This window comes from Nymphaea colorata, chromosome 7 (assembly GCF_008831285.2).
Source record: "Nymphaea colorata isolate Beijing-Zhang1983 chromosome 7, ASM883128v2, whole genome shotgun sequence".
NCBI lineage: Eukaryota > Viridiplantae > Streptophyta > Magnoliopsida > Nymphaeales > Nymphaeaceae > Nymphaea > Nymphaea colorata.
In genome coordinates this window covers 15,902,799-15,919,928 of record NC_045144.1, presented here as the reverse complement: position 1 = coordinate 15,919,928, position 17,130 = coordinate 15,902,799, and the positions used below count along the sequence as shown (strand labels likewise).

At 35.4% G+C, this 17,130-nt stretch overlaps 1 protein-coding gene across 1 annotated transcript; it reads right to left on the bottom strand.

Moving 5' to 3' along the window:
* Nucleotides 1-9,136: 9,136 nt before the first annotated feature.
* On the bottom strand, nt 9,137-16,492 carry LOC116257396 (protein SRG1-like). The gene is made up of 4 exons (XM_031634107.2): nt 16,186-16,492; nt 11,226-11,473; nt 10,351-10,675; nt 9,137-9,640 (listed from the first exon to the last, which is right to left on the bottom strand). The coding sequence occupies exons 1-4, from the start codon at nt 16,420-16,422 to the stop codon at nt 9,383-9,385; spliced, it is 1,068 nt and encodes a 355-aa protein (XP_031489967.1). The 5' UTR covers nt 16,423-16,492; the 3' UTR covers nt 9,137-9,382.
* Between the last annotated feature and the right edge of the window lie 638 nt (nt 16,493-17,130).

The following is a 17,130-nucleotide window of genomic DNA, read 5'->3' as shown; positions in this document are numbered from 1 at the left end:
ACTCTTACATGAGTTTAAGCTCTCCTCTGGCCTACATAAAACTTGAAGTCGGTTGTTTTCATTTCTTGATTTTTATTCTCATGAAGACATGTACGTATATACGTGTTATGTACATATACGTGCACATGATTATTTCTTTTTGTCATTCTCTGTTTATGATTTAATATATCATTTTACAAACTCTCATATACGTATACATAAATATATGTACGTGTATTCCATTTTCTTAAATCTCTTTCTCTTTCTAAAATGATCTTCTCTTCTCTATTTGATTTAAACCTCATTCTCGCAAGGTTTTATATATATATATATATATATATATATGAATACGTATCTCTCTTCCTTTAAAATATTTGATTTTATGATTTTCAAGATCTCTTTCTCTCTCTCTTTGTCTATATCTCTCTTGGGATCAAGTCTTTCATCTTTTCCCATTCTTTCAATATTTTTCTCTTATCATTTAAGATTTTAATTTTTCATTTGCCGACTTCATCAAGACTACAAATCAAGTAATGACCCAATATTGGATTCATGATTGACGGTTTACAACTCCAATCTATTTTCAAAAACTTTTCTTTTTTATATATGATAGTTATCAAAACAAAAATCTTAGATGTATGGTATGGTAGAAATGTTTCTAGATAATGTTGTGGTAGAAATGTTCCATTCTCTTTTAATCATATATGCTTCATTCTCTTTTAATCATATATGATCAATACATTCATGCATTCAGAATCACTTAATATCACCAATGAAGACAATCATATTTCTAAAAGAACTTAAGCAAGATGAGATGAAGCTCTAACTAGATGGTAATCGAATTAGATGAAAATCTCAAACCTACATAAACTCTTAAGATAACACTAAAACAACTTCAAAATAATTTATCAATGATATTTACAAAGATTTCCCAACTCTAGTCTTCCTTAAAATGTTTCACATTCTCAAGCAATTCTTCAAAAACCTTTTCAAAAGTTTGAAACATCAAACTTTCAATATTCTTCCACACCGCATATAGAAAAGGTGTTTAAGCCCAAAGTGAAATGCATCAATGGGAAGAAGACTGAAATGCTGGTCGAGGGTGAATTACTTATGTCAATGGGAAGAAGACTGAACTACTTGAGACTATCCCAATATAGGATACGTGGTTTCTTGAGGACAACTAAGTCAAAACCTGGGTTGTCAACTCTATGTCTTCTGATATTCAACCCCTCAATCTTCGTAAGAGGATTGTCAGAGACATGTGGACTATTTTAGAATAGTTGTATGATCATAAGAAGAATGATGTTTGTTTGTATCAGCTAAGGAAAGACATCTATACCTTATGGCAAGGAGAACTTTCTGTAGTAGACTTTTATGTGGCATTGAAATTAAGATGGGAGGAACTTGACTACTACTCCAATGATACTTGAAAATGTCCCCAAGACCAACTGCATCATTGGACCATGGAATAGAAGAACATGGTATTTTTGTTCTTGGCTGGAGTGAAAGATGACTGTGAAGGCACTAGAAGCCAAATTCTTAATTCACAAAATATGGTCAGCATTGAGGATGTCTATTTTCACGTTGAGGCCAAAGAGCAGTGACATCTTGTTATAATAGGAAAAATGGGGGCTCATTCCACAAGCAATGAGAGGTCTGCCCTTATCAGCCGAGCTCCTATGGCAGCTACCGGTTCTTCTTGAAAGTGTGCTCAATGCAAGAAATCTAGTTACACTATTGAAATTTGTTGGGACCTTCATCCTAAAAGGAAAAATAGTCATGGAAGTTCTTCTAGTGGGAATAAGTCAATCTCTGAAACTGCAAATTCTGATGGGGGAAAACCAACAATATCAGTCCATCAGACTCATGAGCTTTGTGCATGCCTGAGTCGCATTGATACTAGTTAGGCTGAGTCATCAGATGATATGAAAGTCAATTGCACCCTTGTTAACTCTAACGAAAAAGGTAATTCTGGTATGGGAGAATGGATTGTTGATAGTGCTGCTACCCACCACATGACCGGCAATCCTAAGTTTTTTCATGAATATAAACTCTCGTGTAGGAAGGAATGGGCTTCTCTTGCTGATGGTTCATCTATTTCCGTAGCAGGGAAAGGGAGTCTTTCTCTTTTAAACAAGTTCTTAATTCACAATGCCCTACATGTTCCTCACCTTCCCTTAAACCTTTTGACAGTTAGTAAGATTAAGAAAGAGTTGAATTGTGAACTTATTTTTAATACTAATCATTATGTCTTGTAAGACTTGGTGACAAAGAAGAAGATTGGGACTTCTTCTTGCATGCTGCCACAACTCTCATGACGGCGGTTAGCAAAACAAAGAAGAGTAGAGAGTACTTCCTTCAGTTTGTCTTGCGATGGCATGAGCACCTTGGGCATCTTCTTTTTGGAATACTTAGACAGTTGTTTCATAATTTATGTTTTAGTCTAGATATGACTATATTATCTTATGATGTGTGTAATTTGGCTAAACATGTTAGGGTTTGTACCCTATATCTACTAGTCGTTCTAATGAAGTTTTTTGCTTTAATACATTCTGATGTGCAGGGCCTTCGGCAATTCCTTCTTCTCGTAGTTTTCAGTATTTTATAACTTTTATAGATGGTTGCTCTCGTAACACCTTCGTGTACTTGTTGAAAGACTGTAATGAAGTGCATAAGGTCATAGAGGCTTTCATCATTCTTGTGAAAACTCAATTTGGAACTTCGGTTAAGACTTTTCGCTTTGACAATGTACGAGTATATGTGTCATTCTCTTAATGGTTCCTTTCGACAAAGGGGGATTGTTCATGAGATAACTTGTAGTTATACCCCTCCTCAAAATGGAGTTGTTGAACGAAAGAGTCGTCAATTGCTAAATATCACTAGGGCCATCTTGTTCCTACGACAACTTCCAAAGCAATATTGGGGGGATGTTGTGCTCATCAGTGCGCATTTGATTAATTGTATGCCTAGCATGTGTTAAATAGGTGAATGCCTCATTCTATGTTAGAAGGGAGTCGTCAACATTTTTCTCTTTCACCTCGGGTCTTTCACGGTGTCTGTTTTATTCACAATCACATTTCTAATATTAAAAAGCATGATTCAAGTTCGATTAATGGAGTGTTTCTTTGTTATTCCCTACTCAAAAAGGATATAAGTATCGAGACCCTTCCACTGGTCATGTCTATATTACCAAAGATGTCACCTTCCTAGAACATATTACCTATTTTGTTTAGAATTCTCTTCAGGAGGAGAGGTCCACAATAAGAAAAGAGTATTCTCCAAATCAAAAGATTTAGTGCACAGGCTTCCTGGAGTATAAAAAGGAAAAGACTTCATTTACTGACATTCTTGAGCACAACAAGGACAACAAGGATGAGGGTTGCTGAACTGGGAATGAGGAGGAATGTGATCACTTTTTTGGGCAAGTTTACTCAAGAAGATTGACTGCAACAGAGCTCACTGGTGAGTTGAATGGTGACATTAATTCCAATCCCAATCCTAATGCCACACCTTCCCTGGATGATCCAACTTGTACTTTGGAGATGCTGGTTGAAGGTAATCCGATAGAAGCTAGAAATGAAGAGTTACCCTTTGTTCTTAGAAAGGGTATCAGGTCATGTACTCGACACCCTATTCATAATTTCATATCTTATTCTAAACTAAGTAAGAACTACAAATGTTGTATATCATCTCTTTCTATAGTTGTGATTCTCAAGACTGTTACTGAGGCTCAGAGCAATTCCAAGTGGGATCATGCGATGCAAAAAAAGATGAAAGTACTAAATAAAAATAGAATATGGGAGGTGGTAAATATCCCCGAATCAGCTCATCTGGTAGGATCCAAGTGGGTCTACACCATTAAATATAAGTCAATGGGAGTGTAGACAGATACAAAGCTCGCTTGGTTGCCAAAGGGTTCAGTCAGAAATATGAGATTGACTACTTGGAAACATTTGCTCCTAGAAATATGGGATTGACAACTTAGAAACATTTGCTCCTATTGCAAAGATGAAAATAGTCATCTCCTTAGCAGTAATAAAGGAGTGGAAGATGTATCAACTTGATGTTAAGAACATATTTCTTAACGGAGATCTCAAAGAGGAAGTATATCTGTGCATGCCTCCAAGATATGAGGAATCTAAAAAATATTGCAAGTTGAAGAAAACTTTGTATGGGCTCAAGCAATCTCCCCAGGCATAGATATTATCAAGGGAATGAAAATCATACTCTCTTTGTAAAGAGAAATGAGCATAATGTTATTCTTTTGTTGGTATATGTTGATGATATGATTGTCACAAGTAATGATGAAGATAAAATAACAAAGTTAAAAAAATTGTTGGCTATCAAGTTCGACCTCAAGGACCTTGGCAAGTTGAAATATTTCCTTGATATTGAAATGGCTAGTCAGGCATAAGTCTTGTGTGAAATCAACGAAAATATACTCTAAATTTATTAAAGGAGACTAGGAAACTTGGGTGTAGATCTACTTCTACTCGTCTAGATGCTGGACACAAGCTTAGTCTTAGAGATGGGGAACCTCTCTGTGAAAAAGCCAAGGAAAGATATCAACGTCTTGTTGGGAAATTGATTTATCTTACTTTTACTAAACCTAATATTACCTTTGTTGTAAATGTGAGGAGCATGCACGCTCCCATGGATGCTCACTTGAAGGCTGTCAATAAGATTTTATGTTACTTGAAGAAAAGTCTTGGTAAGGGTCTCTTGTATGTTAAGCAAAACTCTCTTGAGATTGAAGGTTATTCAAATGCAGACTGGACAGGATGTGTTGATACTAGAAAATTCACCTTAGGCTATTGTATTTACTTAGGAGGGAATCTCGTAGTGTAGAGGAATAAGAGACATGACATTTGCTCTTGCTCCAATGCTGAGGCTGAATATAAAGCTGTGGCCATGGGAGTCTCCAAGTTGTTATGACTGAAAGTGCTATTGGCCGACAGAATAAAAGCTAAGGGACCTATAAAGATGTATTGTGATAACAAGTCTCCAATCAACTTGGCCAACAATTTGGTATTACACGATAGAACAAAGGACGTAGAGATCGACCGTCATTCCATTCAGGAGAGAATTGATGCTAAAGAACTTGTTCTACCTTACATGAAGCCACGAAGACCAGACTAACCAAGGCTTTGTCATCAACTTCATTTGAGAGAAATGTATCCAAGTTTGGCATGTTTGATATATATGCCCAACTTGAAGGGGAGTATTGATGTGTTTGTATCTATGTCACCAGAGTGCGGGGTGCTGGTGCCGGTGCCGGAACGGCACATCCCAAAAAATTTAGGTGCGGCGGTGTGGTGTAGGTATTTTATTATTATTATTATTTTCATTTTATTATATACATAACATAATAAGCATGTATATATTATTATTATAATTTAGTTATTAATATATATAAGATACTTGAATAATTGTATTGCATAGAAAAATATCAAAACAACATATATTATATAAGTAATTTAGTAATATGACATTCGAACTAGGCTCAAGTGTGAGTCAGAGTGGCACCCATGTCCGGTGCGCACCCGACTCTATGCGGACTCGGATGCAACAGTAAAATAGAAGAGTTGAGTGACTTAGGTTTGTATGTTTAGGTTTGGGTCTGCACCCTATTTGACCCGTTGTTCATGTTGAGCTCTATTTGAGCATTTGTTACCATATTTTTAGTATGTGAATGAGAATTAAGTGAGAGAGAGACCAGCAGCTAGTGAGTGCTGGAATCTTCCTCTAATCGTGGTTTTTTTTCCTCGTGTTGAGGTTTTTCCACGTTACGATTGTGTTCATTGTGATTTTCTTATTCAATAATAACATCAATAGAGAAGCTTTAGCACCTTCATTCAAAAGCATTGATGCCTCATCAACAATTTGAACAAGGATAAACATACATATTAGCATTTGCCAAACAAAATAACAGACTTAGTCACAACTCCAATTAGTAAATAAATCAGCTCCATATAAATATTAACACACATATTTTTTTGCAAAATGGCAATCGCCATACCTGTCTCTCAAAAAAAAAATATTCATATTACAGAGAAAGGATAAATAAAACCATGAAAACTGCCATTTTTCTTTGTTTTTTGTCTCTTCTTCAACTAAGACTTTTCTTAGCTTAATTTGATTTTCTTCTTCTTCTTCAACTAAAGAACCATAAAAAACCTGCTATACATTGATAAAAAGAAGCACATTCATGAAAAGACCTGGTATACATTGACTAAAAAGTAACACAGTGATAAAAAGGCCTGCTATACATTGAATTGAGGCTATTGATCTGAAGAAAATACTGGACTTACCTCCCTAAAAGTGACTGCATGTTGCAACTAAAGTTGCTCAATGTACTAGAGAAGCTGATCGTTCACCAAACTTGTTGGAGAATTCATACCCCAATTGTCTAAAATTTGGTTGAGTTTAATGTTGTTTATGAGTTGCAGAAGTAGTAGATCCCATGAGACTTCATTATGTCCGACTTGGAGGAACCACCCCTCATTGTGTCACAAAATGTGGTAGGACTAAGAACAGTTGGAACATGTTTTCTACATTATAATCAATAATCAGTTTGACCAAACACTTGATCCCTAACATACTTCAATTATTCAGATCGAAATTGTTAATGTTCTTGCAAGGTGAAGTTCAAAACTTGAACTTGACTTTAGCATTGCTTATAACGACCAGATTCAAAGGTGATATGAACACCCAGTCGCTAAATCTCAACCTATCCCTGTGTCACTTTCATAACCAAAAGGGCCTAAAATTTAGGGCAAAATGTTAGCATGGAATATATATATATATCTGTGTGTGTGTGTGTGTGTGTGTGTGTGTGTGAGTGACACAACTTAGTGTGATCTTAATGCCTTCAATAAACACTTTTCATGAGATAAATATTATACATTTCATTCAGTTTTTATTTCCACTCCTCCTATTCACTAGAGTGCGTTAAACTCATTCTTATCACTAGATCCACTCAATAAGAATAAGAAAAAGTAGTTGTTTGTGAGTTTGGCAACTAAAACACGCTTATTCTTAGTCATGAACAATATTCGGATGTTTTATTTAAATCTGTAACCTGTGTATAGGAAGCTAATTCAAAATCAAACAGTAGCAGTAGCAATAGTAGTACTTGTACGCCCAATATGGTTCTGCCTTTCTACATTTTATTTTTTTTATGTTAATATGGTTTTTTCTGGCACTATTATAGCTTGTTTCCTTAAATTTGTAGTAGTTGTAAGATGTGTCAACCTACTTTTCTTTTCCAGATTGCATCTGTTGAGGTTTTTGGACAAGATCAACCAGCCTCTTTGAATTATTGGGTTTTGAAAGGTTATTTCAAGCTCTTGAAGGTATGTTTATTTGAAAAATAGACAAACATATTAAGGAGATAGCATTACAATATATTTTTCTTCCGAAAGTACTCATTTACCTCATAATGAGGTGCACGTCACTTAGCCTCGGAAAATGTTTCTTCTTTTATTCTTGGAACCTGTTAGGCAATCTCAATATAGAACAATTGTAGAGTACTTATTTCAGTTTCAGCAATAGATGGTCGTAAAGCAGGAAATTTGAAAGTCTTTCCTTTCACAAACTGGTGGCATCTCGCCCTCTTCTTTTGCATTTGGTATTATAAATTGCACCATTCACTGCTCTTCAGTACTTCCACAACAGAACCTACATTGATCTTCATTTGCGGTTCAATTCTTCTTCCTTAAATCTTTCCTGTTCTCTGTACTTGATGCTCATAATGGCTGGTGATCGGTCCAACAATCAGGCTTCATCTCCTAGAATTTCTTTTCTTATTATTGTAGGAGTGGATCATACACAACGTTGTTGTTAACAGGAAAAGAACAAGAGAAAATGGCAGAGGAAGTTGGATTTTCAAAAGTCAAGCATTAGGAAATTGCTGAGGTCTCATGGCGGTCCCATGGGAAATTTGGTGGCCACCTGCTAAGGTGTAAAGCACAAAGCACAGAGCTGATGACTTTTTGAGTTGATCAAAATAAAGTTTTGTTTCTGTTTTACCCAGAGAGTAAATGGGCAATGTATGACTTTAGTGTTATATTGGTTTCTTTAGCCATACAGTGTTGCCTGATTTTGAGTTCCAGTTTATTCAAGTTCATTGCAATTCATTTTTCTGTATAAAAATTGTGTAATTAATAATAAAATTTCAAATTTGAAGAAACTTTTCTCTCTAATTCATGTTTTATATATGTGTGTATGTGGGGAGACATTTTCCGGCACTTGGGACAAACCGGCGAAAACTCACAATGTGCTGACCATGGTTTTCCCAACACAGCAGCCCCGTCGTTGGGAGATGTCGGGAATGACCTTGCCGGGCACTTTTCAAATCTCGTAGAGGCCATTTATGGTGTTGTGATTATTGAGAACTGGGATTTTCTATATGAATTTATTTATCTTAGCAGACTTTTGACTTCCATTGGCAACAACATTGGTGACCTAGTGATCACTGGTAACTTCAAATGTTGAAATGTCATAATTAACTAAGTTCTTTTGGGGTGACATATAGATTAAAAAGTATTTCGTACATATTAAATAACTTCTTCTAACTTTGTACATTTCCAAGAAAATTTTCCTTTTCTCTTTAGTTTCATGAGGAGTTGTGATGAGATTATTGAATGGGGACCTCAAAAGTCTGCCTAAGATGCTAAGCTCTCAATGTAGTTTTGTTTGCAAGGTCCTTTCTTTTGTTTCAGTCTTCCCTCTTTCCGCTGAAGATAGTAACATTTTTTTATTCATTTGCTGTATAAATGAGTAGAGTCCCCTTACCCTGGCAGTCCTTCATAAAAGTTGTCTACAAATGGATTTGGAGAACTAGTATCAAAAAGTGTTGAAGAACTAAATTATTTTTAAATTGGTACAAGTGATGCGTAAGAAAAAAAAAGTTTGTTAATGTAATTCTACATTGTAGATCTAGTTACATTCTTATGCATTTAGGATGAGTTTGAATCGTAGCAACGTAACTAAATGTTTGAGGTAAGTTTATGAATAGATAACTAATACTATGTATAATTTATTATGCTTTCAATCCTGGTACTATTAAATATTTGTTTAAATTAACAAGTTATTGATTCACTTATGAACAATGATGTTTATATATAAATCACAATAATAAGATAATTTAGTCTTAAGCTCAAATAATATGTTGTTTACAAATATAGCATGGAGTATATTGTCCCACCAAACACTGACCACAAGAAATGCTAGTATCATTTTGGATCACGTGCACATATATTCTCATATACTAAAAGTCCAAAGTGGACGTACAAGCTACACATCCAACATTTTATTTTTGTGACATATGACATATTAATCACTTAAACAAAGTTAACACTTTGGCATGAAGTTTCACTTAGGACATCCATTCTTTGCTTCATTCATTTCTCTTCTCAATCCGCAGATCATCTATATATGCTCTCCCCTGCAATTTACGTGTAAAAAGATTTTTGAAAAATTCAGCTGTCCCAACTCTTTTAAACAGTGGAGGAGTTTCAGGGGTTATGAGGCTTGGTGCAGGACCAAACTCCACGTTCATATTAGGACTGAAGAAGGTAGCAATGGACATTCTTTCTGCATCATGACTGACAACAGCCCTGTGTTCGACACTACAATATACACCATTGCTTATAATCTGCAAAACATAAAAGAAAAAGATAATGTGTCACGTGAATAAACTAGTTTACAATTTCTTTTTGCGCTATACCCCTTATCTACAAAATTTAAGTCATATATGACCATTTCTTCCCACTTAGAAAGCTGGAAACACCACTCAGACAAGAGTATTTTCTTTTTTAAAAAACCAAAGTGCCCATTTTATTGAGTAATAAGACATGCAATATATGTTTTTTGTGTTTCAAATATTTTTATGGCATGCCCTTAGGACTATGAGTTGTCTTTATGATTCAAATTGTACTAGTGGTCATATTCTTTTATGGGCTCAAATTATTTTTTTACTTTTAAGTTAACATTAGCATTTTCAATTATATGCCACTCGCTGCATCCATACATTCTTGAAGTGCGCTCAACTAAATTTAATTTGTAAAATCCCAATAATAGGCTAACTATAAAAACTAATAGGGTAATTTTGCATATTGCAATAAGCTAAGTTCTGAATATTGTCTTCAAACACTAAAAGCAATTTTGATAAAATCATTGCATTTTACAAATATATGGTGGAATGACTATGAAAGATTATATGGTTCAATTTTTAAAATAAAAGTTAGCAAATAAACATTGAGACATTGCATGTTATGGGAGCATTTTAGTAGTAGTTTTCAGTAAACTTTTGACATGTAAAGTTAAACATAATTTATGCATGCTATAAAAAAAATTGGACATTACCTCCATAATGTCTCCAATATTAACTACAAATGCATTTTGTAGTAGTGAAACCGGAATCCATTCTCCATCCTTTTTTACTTGCAGCCCCTGCACATCACTTAGTTGAAGCAACAGTGTAAGACCTATACCATCAGAATGTGGAGAAAGGCCTATGACCAATTCTGGTTGAGGACATGGTGGATAATAGTTCATTCTCATCGCTTGCATGCCATCTTCAAAACTCTCATGGAGTTCTTCCTTCTTCATCCCTAAATTGTTAGCCATAAGCTCTAATATCTTTATCACGAGCTTCTGAGTCTCAATTGCATAATTCTCTATAGCACTCCTGTTATGTCATATTTCCAGGTCTCAACATCAATATTTAAGTTTCCTACATAAATGTTAGTCTAAAATGTCAATAGAAAAAAATTCACACGCAACATAAAGTTTTGAATGATAAGATTAAAACACCAACTTGGTTTAGGCAACAAGTGGAATAATCGCCAAGAACCTTGATAGCCTTACTTCAGTCTTTTTATAGAGTAGTGTCATTAGGTAGAAGTGTAGGTTTATGAACTATCCTATTATTTCTTCTGAGGAAACCACAAATTTATCATGGTCTATGCTAGTTGTCTCTTAATGTAAATTAAACCTCCCATTGCTCTCCCATTGTACCTACTTAGATGTTGTTAGGGCTTCGAACCCATTTATAAAATTCATGAGACTCATATAGAAAGCCAAGCATACTCACTTTTAGATTACATTAGAACAGAAACTCAGAAATGATATCCTAATGGTTTCCTTACAATTGGCAAAGTAACAGAAAAATAAAATCAGATAAGAAATATATGCAGTGAACTAATTAGATTTATGAGGTGGTGTTAGATATTGATCACCTGAATGATGTGGAGAGCATTTGCCATATGTGTGGCTTTCTTAAAGATACTGGATGAGTTACCAAATAGAACATGTCTGCCCAATCAAGCTTTTGATCATTTGATACCACAAATGCTTGTCCATAGCCTTCAATCTCACCAGGGACCTGTGAAAGACTTTTCTTCTCCTCAAATGGACTAGCAAAGAATCCCTGTGTCTCTTCCTTCATTTTGTCAACTATTTCAGTGTTCACTTCATGGTTTATTAACTACAAAGAAAACCAATGTATTATGTTTTGTTATGTAGCACAAACTTTTAAAGCATCAAGAATTTTTGAATTAAACACAGCCTTGAAAAATTAAGGTCTTAACTAAGGAAATATTTTCTAAGAGGACGTTTCCATGCCATTGATTTAGATTTTAGGGCCGGTCTGATGCAATCAGGCCCACCTGAAATTAACGGTTCTAACAATTGAGCATTGGGGAGCCATGAATTTAGACTTACCATCATTCCTCAAAATCATGGATCTCAAGTCGGAGGGAAGGTGGTCTGACTTAAGACCTATGGATTTCAAGCAAAGCTGCTTATATGCTGGGGCAGAGTTAGAAATTTTTCATGAGTGGAGCCGAATTAAAGTTTCTAAATTTTGACAGTGAGAAAAATTTCATTTTTCAAAACTTTTATATTGAACAAGCAAAATTTTATAAATTTCACATCTAATTTTTTTTTTTTTTTTAGGTGAGCCAGGGCCCATCCGGGCCCCTCCCTCCGCCCCAACTTCTATGCACCACTTTGTTGCATAATTTTTGGTGCAATAAGGTGCATAATGGTCAAAATGCGTCTAGAATGTGAAAAAAAAACCCTTGTAAAGACAAAAATATAAAAAGTATAATTCTAAAACTGTCCACTTTTTTTTTTCTGTAATGTAAAATGCCCCAACATTCCTTTGGTACATACGGGTCGCATGCACTAGGTGGTGCACGCAACATGGCATAGATTTCAAAATGTAAGGTCTCTACATACAAATCTATAATGTAAATATGTAATATCAGCACTTTTAAGCATATGAATTCAAATCCTCGTTAGAAATTAAAAAAAAAAATTATTATCTTAAGATATAAACATTCTAATCATAATATCATAATCACTTCAAATATAAGAGTCAAAGTATTTAAATGGTAGTTTAGTGACTGATAACTTCTAGAGAAACATATTAGTTTCTTTTATATATGAATCCATTTTTAAATGCATAAGTATTACAACCACTTTCCTTACACACCATTCTGATATTGATAATTTGCAAAACATGTGTTTTTATTACATGATTCTCTATTTCTTTCATAACTTGAGGATGCTAATTCTGTTCCTATCAGTCTAACAGGAACAAAAATGACAAAATCAGTGAGTATTTTTAAAATCATTAGAAAAATAGCCCTATGAGACATAACATAGCTGGTCAGGATGGCAGGCCAGTAAAAGATCAGCAGTCGGTTGGACTCCCATAGTCGTTACTTATATGGACAGCAAATAGCATTGTAACAATCTACCATGGGTCCATTCAGGTCGTGAAGCCACTCCAGACCCTGAGGGCATGAAAGGGGGAGGGGTTCGGCCCATTTTTGGGAGGTTTCCGCTTACTGAAATAAAGCATTAGAAAAATAAAATTATCTTATAAGCATAATTTATAAATGTGGTTGAACCAAGTGGTTCTACAAAGGGAGAGGCGGGCTCAGTAGGTCCCTGGTTACAACAAGCTGAAAATTTTGTAGTGCCTATGAAGATCTTGGGATTCAGTACGTGTTTGTGTTGCTGTTAATATCATGTTCAGTAGTTGGTTGCTAATAAATAAAAATGTCATACATGCAAAGGCCAAACAAATACGAGGAAGGGCTTCTCATTATAATGGTTTGTTCTTAGTTACTCATAACAGAAAACAAGCTTGAGTTGGAGCTTTTTTTTTATTTTAACCATGTATCTTTTATGTAAATAGGCAGTAAATAAAAGGATTGGTTGTTGAAATTTAAAAAAATAGATTTTACAAAATTTAACAGTTTGACCACGAGGAAGAAAGAGATCTTTGCTGGAGCTGACTTGGATCTTGGGTGTTTCCCAGTAGCGGAGCTACCATGGGACTGGTGCAGGCTGCGTAAACTTTTGTAGAAATTTTATGTATCATGTGTTGGGCTCAAGCCTAGACATATGGGCTTCTCACATTAGGCTCAGGTCAATGCCCTAGACCTTATATGCATCCATCAATTATAACAATAAGATGGATCAATACTCCTCAGTTAAAATTTTTTGGCTTGCCTACTCTTTCAATTTGCGCTCCCTGCTACTAGAGATGGTTGATTGTAGCCAAATAGATGAAAGACTCAATGACCCTCTACCTACCCACTGCTGGAATTCCTATTTCTTTCTCGCCACTCAGCTGGCACTGTCCTACTCTGGTCGTGCTCAAAAGGGATAGAATTGCTGAAGCTTTGGCATCAGGTTAGAAAAAAATGCAATCCACTATTTTTTCATTGCATAAGCCCGAGATGCATGCCTCGCCAGTGAGACGACGGGTGATAAGCAAGAGGTAAACAGCCGGGTGATGATCACCAGCAAAGCTAAGGTCCTCCCGAATCCACTTTGTAGAGTGGACAAGGTTTCACTTGTAGAGTGGAGGAAGGTGTATGAAAAATTATATCGCCTGTCTAGAAGATCGGACCGATGATGTGCCAGTCCCTGATGGCTGGCGGCTGATTCTTCCCTACAACCTTTTTCACTTTACTTTTTGAAATTTGCTTGTGATGTGACATAACATGATAGGCTCACCCTACCACAACCTTTCTGTCATGTCATGACAGGCTTTGCCAGTTGAGTGCTGTGTAGCTTAATACTGTGGTTTATACCTCGTTTGAAAGCAGCTTGAAGGATCCAACGATAAGGTTTGTTTGACAGCAATAAATACCAACGACATCATAAGTTGCACCTGCTTTTAGTTTTTTTTAGATTGAAAACTAGAAAAAAAAAAGGCTAAATTTTGTAAGAAAAACTTGAAAATAGAAAAAAAAACAAGAGTAGGTTTTTCAAGCACTGAACATTTGAAATCTTAAACACAGGCGCAAGGCAGAAGGCTGGCATTTTTTTCTTTTCCTCATTCAACAACAATCCTCAGTGGTGGCATGTACATCTCCCACTGCCAGTGTGTGCATCTTTTCCGACATCAACACTAGAGTTATTGTTTCATACACCTAATAAATCTTTAATGCAGATTAATAAGACAATCAGAAAGAGTTTTGGCTGCCAAACTACTTTTAAAGTCATCATCAAATTAGTCATCATCAAATTGACGCTCAAGGGCTCCTCCAAATCGGTGACAACTACTTCCTCTCCCACATATCCGCAGAACTCTCCACCCTTCCCTATCCTTCTTCCAGCTGCTTGCCTCAATCGCATGTTTGCCCAAGCTGAATTTGTTTATTCACTTTTTCTCCAGAAGGTGTTGAAAAGAAAAAAGAAAAAAAAGAGATGACTCTGGATTCTGAAGCAAAAACAGACTCAGGATTCCACCAAGAAATACTTTAAAAAAAGGCCGACTTTGGGAAAGGCGCCAAGTGCTTGAACTTTTCTATTCATTGGGTCGTGTTTTTGTTGTTAAAGTGTTTAAAGACTGGTCTATGATCCTACATTTTAAAAAGGAAAACAGAAAAAAAAAAGGAAAAAAGCGCGTACAAGTTTGTGAAAATCGAACCCTTGACCTAGCTTCCAGTTGTTCCACCAAAGATGATGAAGCCCATTAAACAAATTGATTTCTCGATTCTGCTCCAACTTTGAGAATAAAAAGTGCTAGTTCATGAACATATTTATTGTATAAGCAACATGTGTTATAGAAGTACTGCGTGTTGTGTTCCCCTTGGGCTGTCTGTCAAATAAAATGAGCTCTATGTGGAAGGAAATATATATTTCTCACAACGATAAGTACAGCTGAAAAATTCAAGCCAAATGTCAAATTCAACACTCGTGGAGCCAGAAATTTTTATTAGAGTGATACAAAATAAAAAATCATTCACTTTTTTAGAGATTGGTTGGTAGCAAGAACATTTTATGAATGTTTTGTGAATTTACCTTAAAGATTTGGGCAGATTAACGAACATTAAAACAAGTGTTCTATTAATTAGCTTTAACCTTTGAGTCAGATTCATAAAACATTTACAATGTTCTTGCTACTAAAGAAACCCTTTAAAGGTACTAATGTACACAAATAATTAAATATTTCACCAATAATGTAAAAATAAAAACATTTTGTAAAGCTGGAGTAGGCAACTGCCAAAACCATTCCCCATGTGGCTTTGCCACTTTAACAAGGGAAATAGGGGACATGGGAGATGTTGTTGACCTTAATCTATGGATAGTCACTCCTTACATAACGGGTCTGAATAAATGTAACCAGTTCTTTAATAATTGGTTTGTCCGAGCCTTCCTTTGAAATGTCTTTAATTCACACACCTCTCTCTCTCTCTCTTTTGTTCATATCAATTATGTAAGAAGGTGGAGCATTGATTCGTTCCTAACTCAACTGGCTTTAGTAAACTGGTTAATTAATTTGCTATACATATGTATAAAAGGGAAGGGATAAGAACCTACGATCAGATCAAGTTATAGAGAGAGAGAGAGAATCTACAAAGAAAACATAGTTTCTTTAACTGTATATAGCAGATTTATTCTGCACATCCAAGAAAACGTTCTGTCATTTTTTTTTTAACTCATGGTTATCCCCTTTATATGGAAAGTTGCATGAAAAAGTATACATGACATTAATAAGAAGGAGGGCAAATATTTCGGCGTATAATATATGGTACTTTCACACGTATATATGTGTGCACAATTTATCTGTTTCCCTAAATACTGGTGAGATGTGACAATATTTGTTTTAACAACAAAGTTTTAAAGAACCTCTACTGAAAATACATGCGTAACATAATGATGTAGATTAACCTGGAACAAGCCCCATTCCTTGCAAGCACGGTGAAGCCTCTCCCTCTCTGCCGGAGCAGACTCCCCATCAAACAGGGACTGAAAATCAATGACGGGAATGTTTGGGATCCCATCGCTGCCGCTAACAATGGCTGCTTCTCGGTCAGGGCGGATGTATCTGTCCGGAACGGCGGAAATGTTTTCCTTCGCTAGTTCTTGAACGTTTGGAACCGGTAAGGAAGAACCTAAGCTCTCCATGACTCTTGGTTCTCAGAGAAAAAAGAAAGAGATGAGAAAGCCAACACCAATTCGGATTTTGAGCTGCTTTTGCTGATCAGTTGAAGTCTGCAAGTTCTTATATAGATCAAAAGGCGTGATCAGGGTGAAAGTGACGGTTCTATCATGGGTACGGTAGTAGTGATAGTGATCATGACGACGGCAACGGTGGCCCATCTAACTTTATTAATTGAGCCCGCAGAATTAACTGAGAATCCTATACTGCTACGCCACCTAGGTGCTGTATGGTATAGTGATTTCTTTTTTACAAGAGTAATTTGAATATCTTTATCTGATATTTCAGAATGATAGATTTTAAAGTTTTAAATCCTTAGATTTCTCACAAGAATGTGAAATCTTAATTATATTGTAAAAATAGAAAAATTACGCTATAGCTTTGTTAAAATATTGCGTTATTTCCTTTGATTTCAGATCGATCAATTTGTTGGGGTTATGAATTAGGGGTCTGAGAAGTTATTGGTTTGGACTGGGCTGATGATAACTTACTTAAAAACTTATTTCATTTGAGTATATATTCATTTGTTGTACTTAATTGTATATATATATATATATATATATATATATATATATATATATATATATATATATATATATATATATATATATATTTGTTTATTTATTAATCAAACAGAACCAAAACAGTCTTGGGCCCAAGTGCAGACCACCATG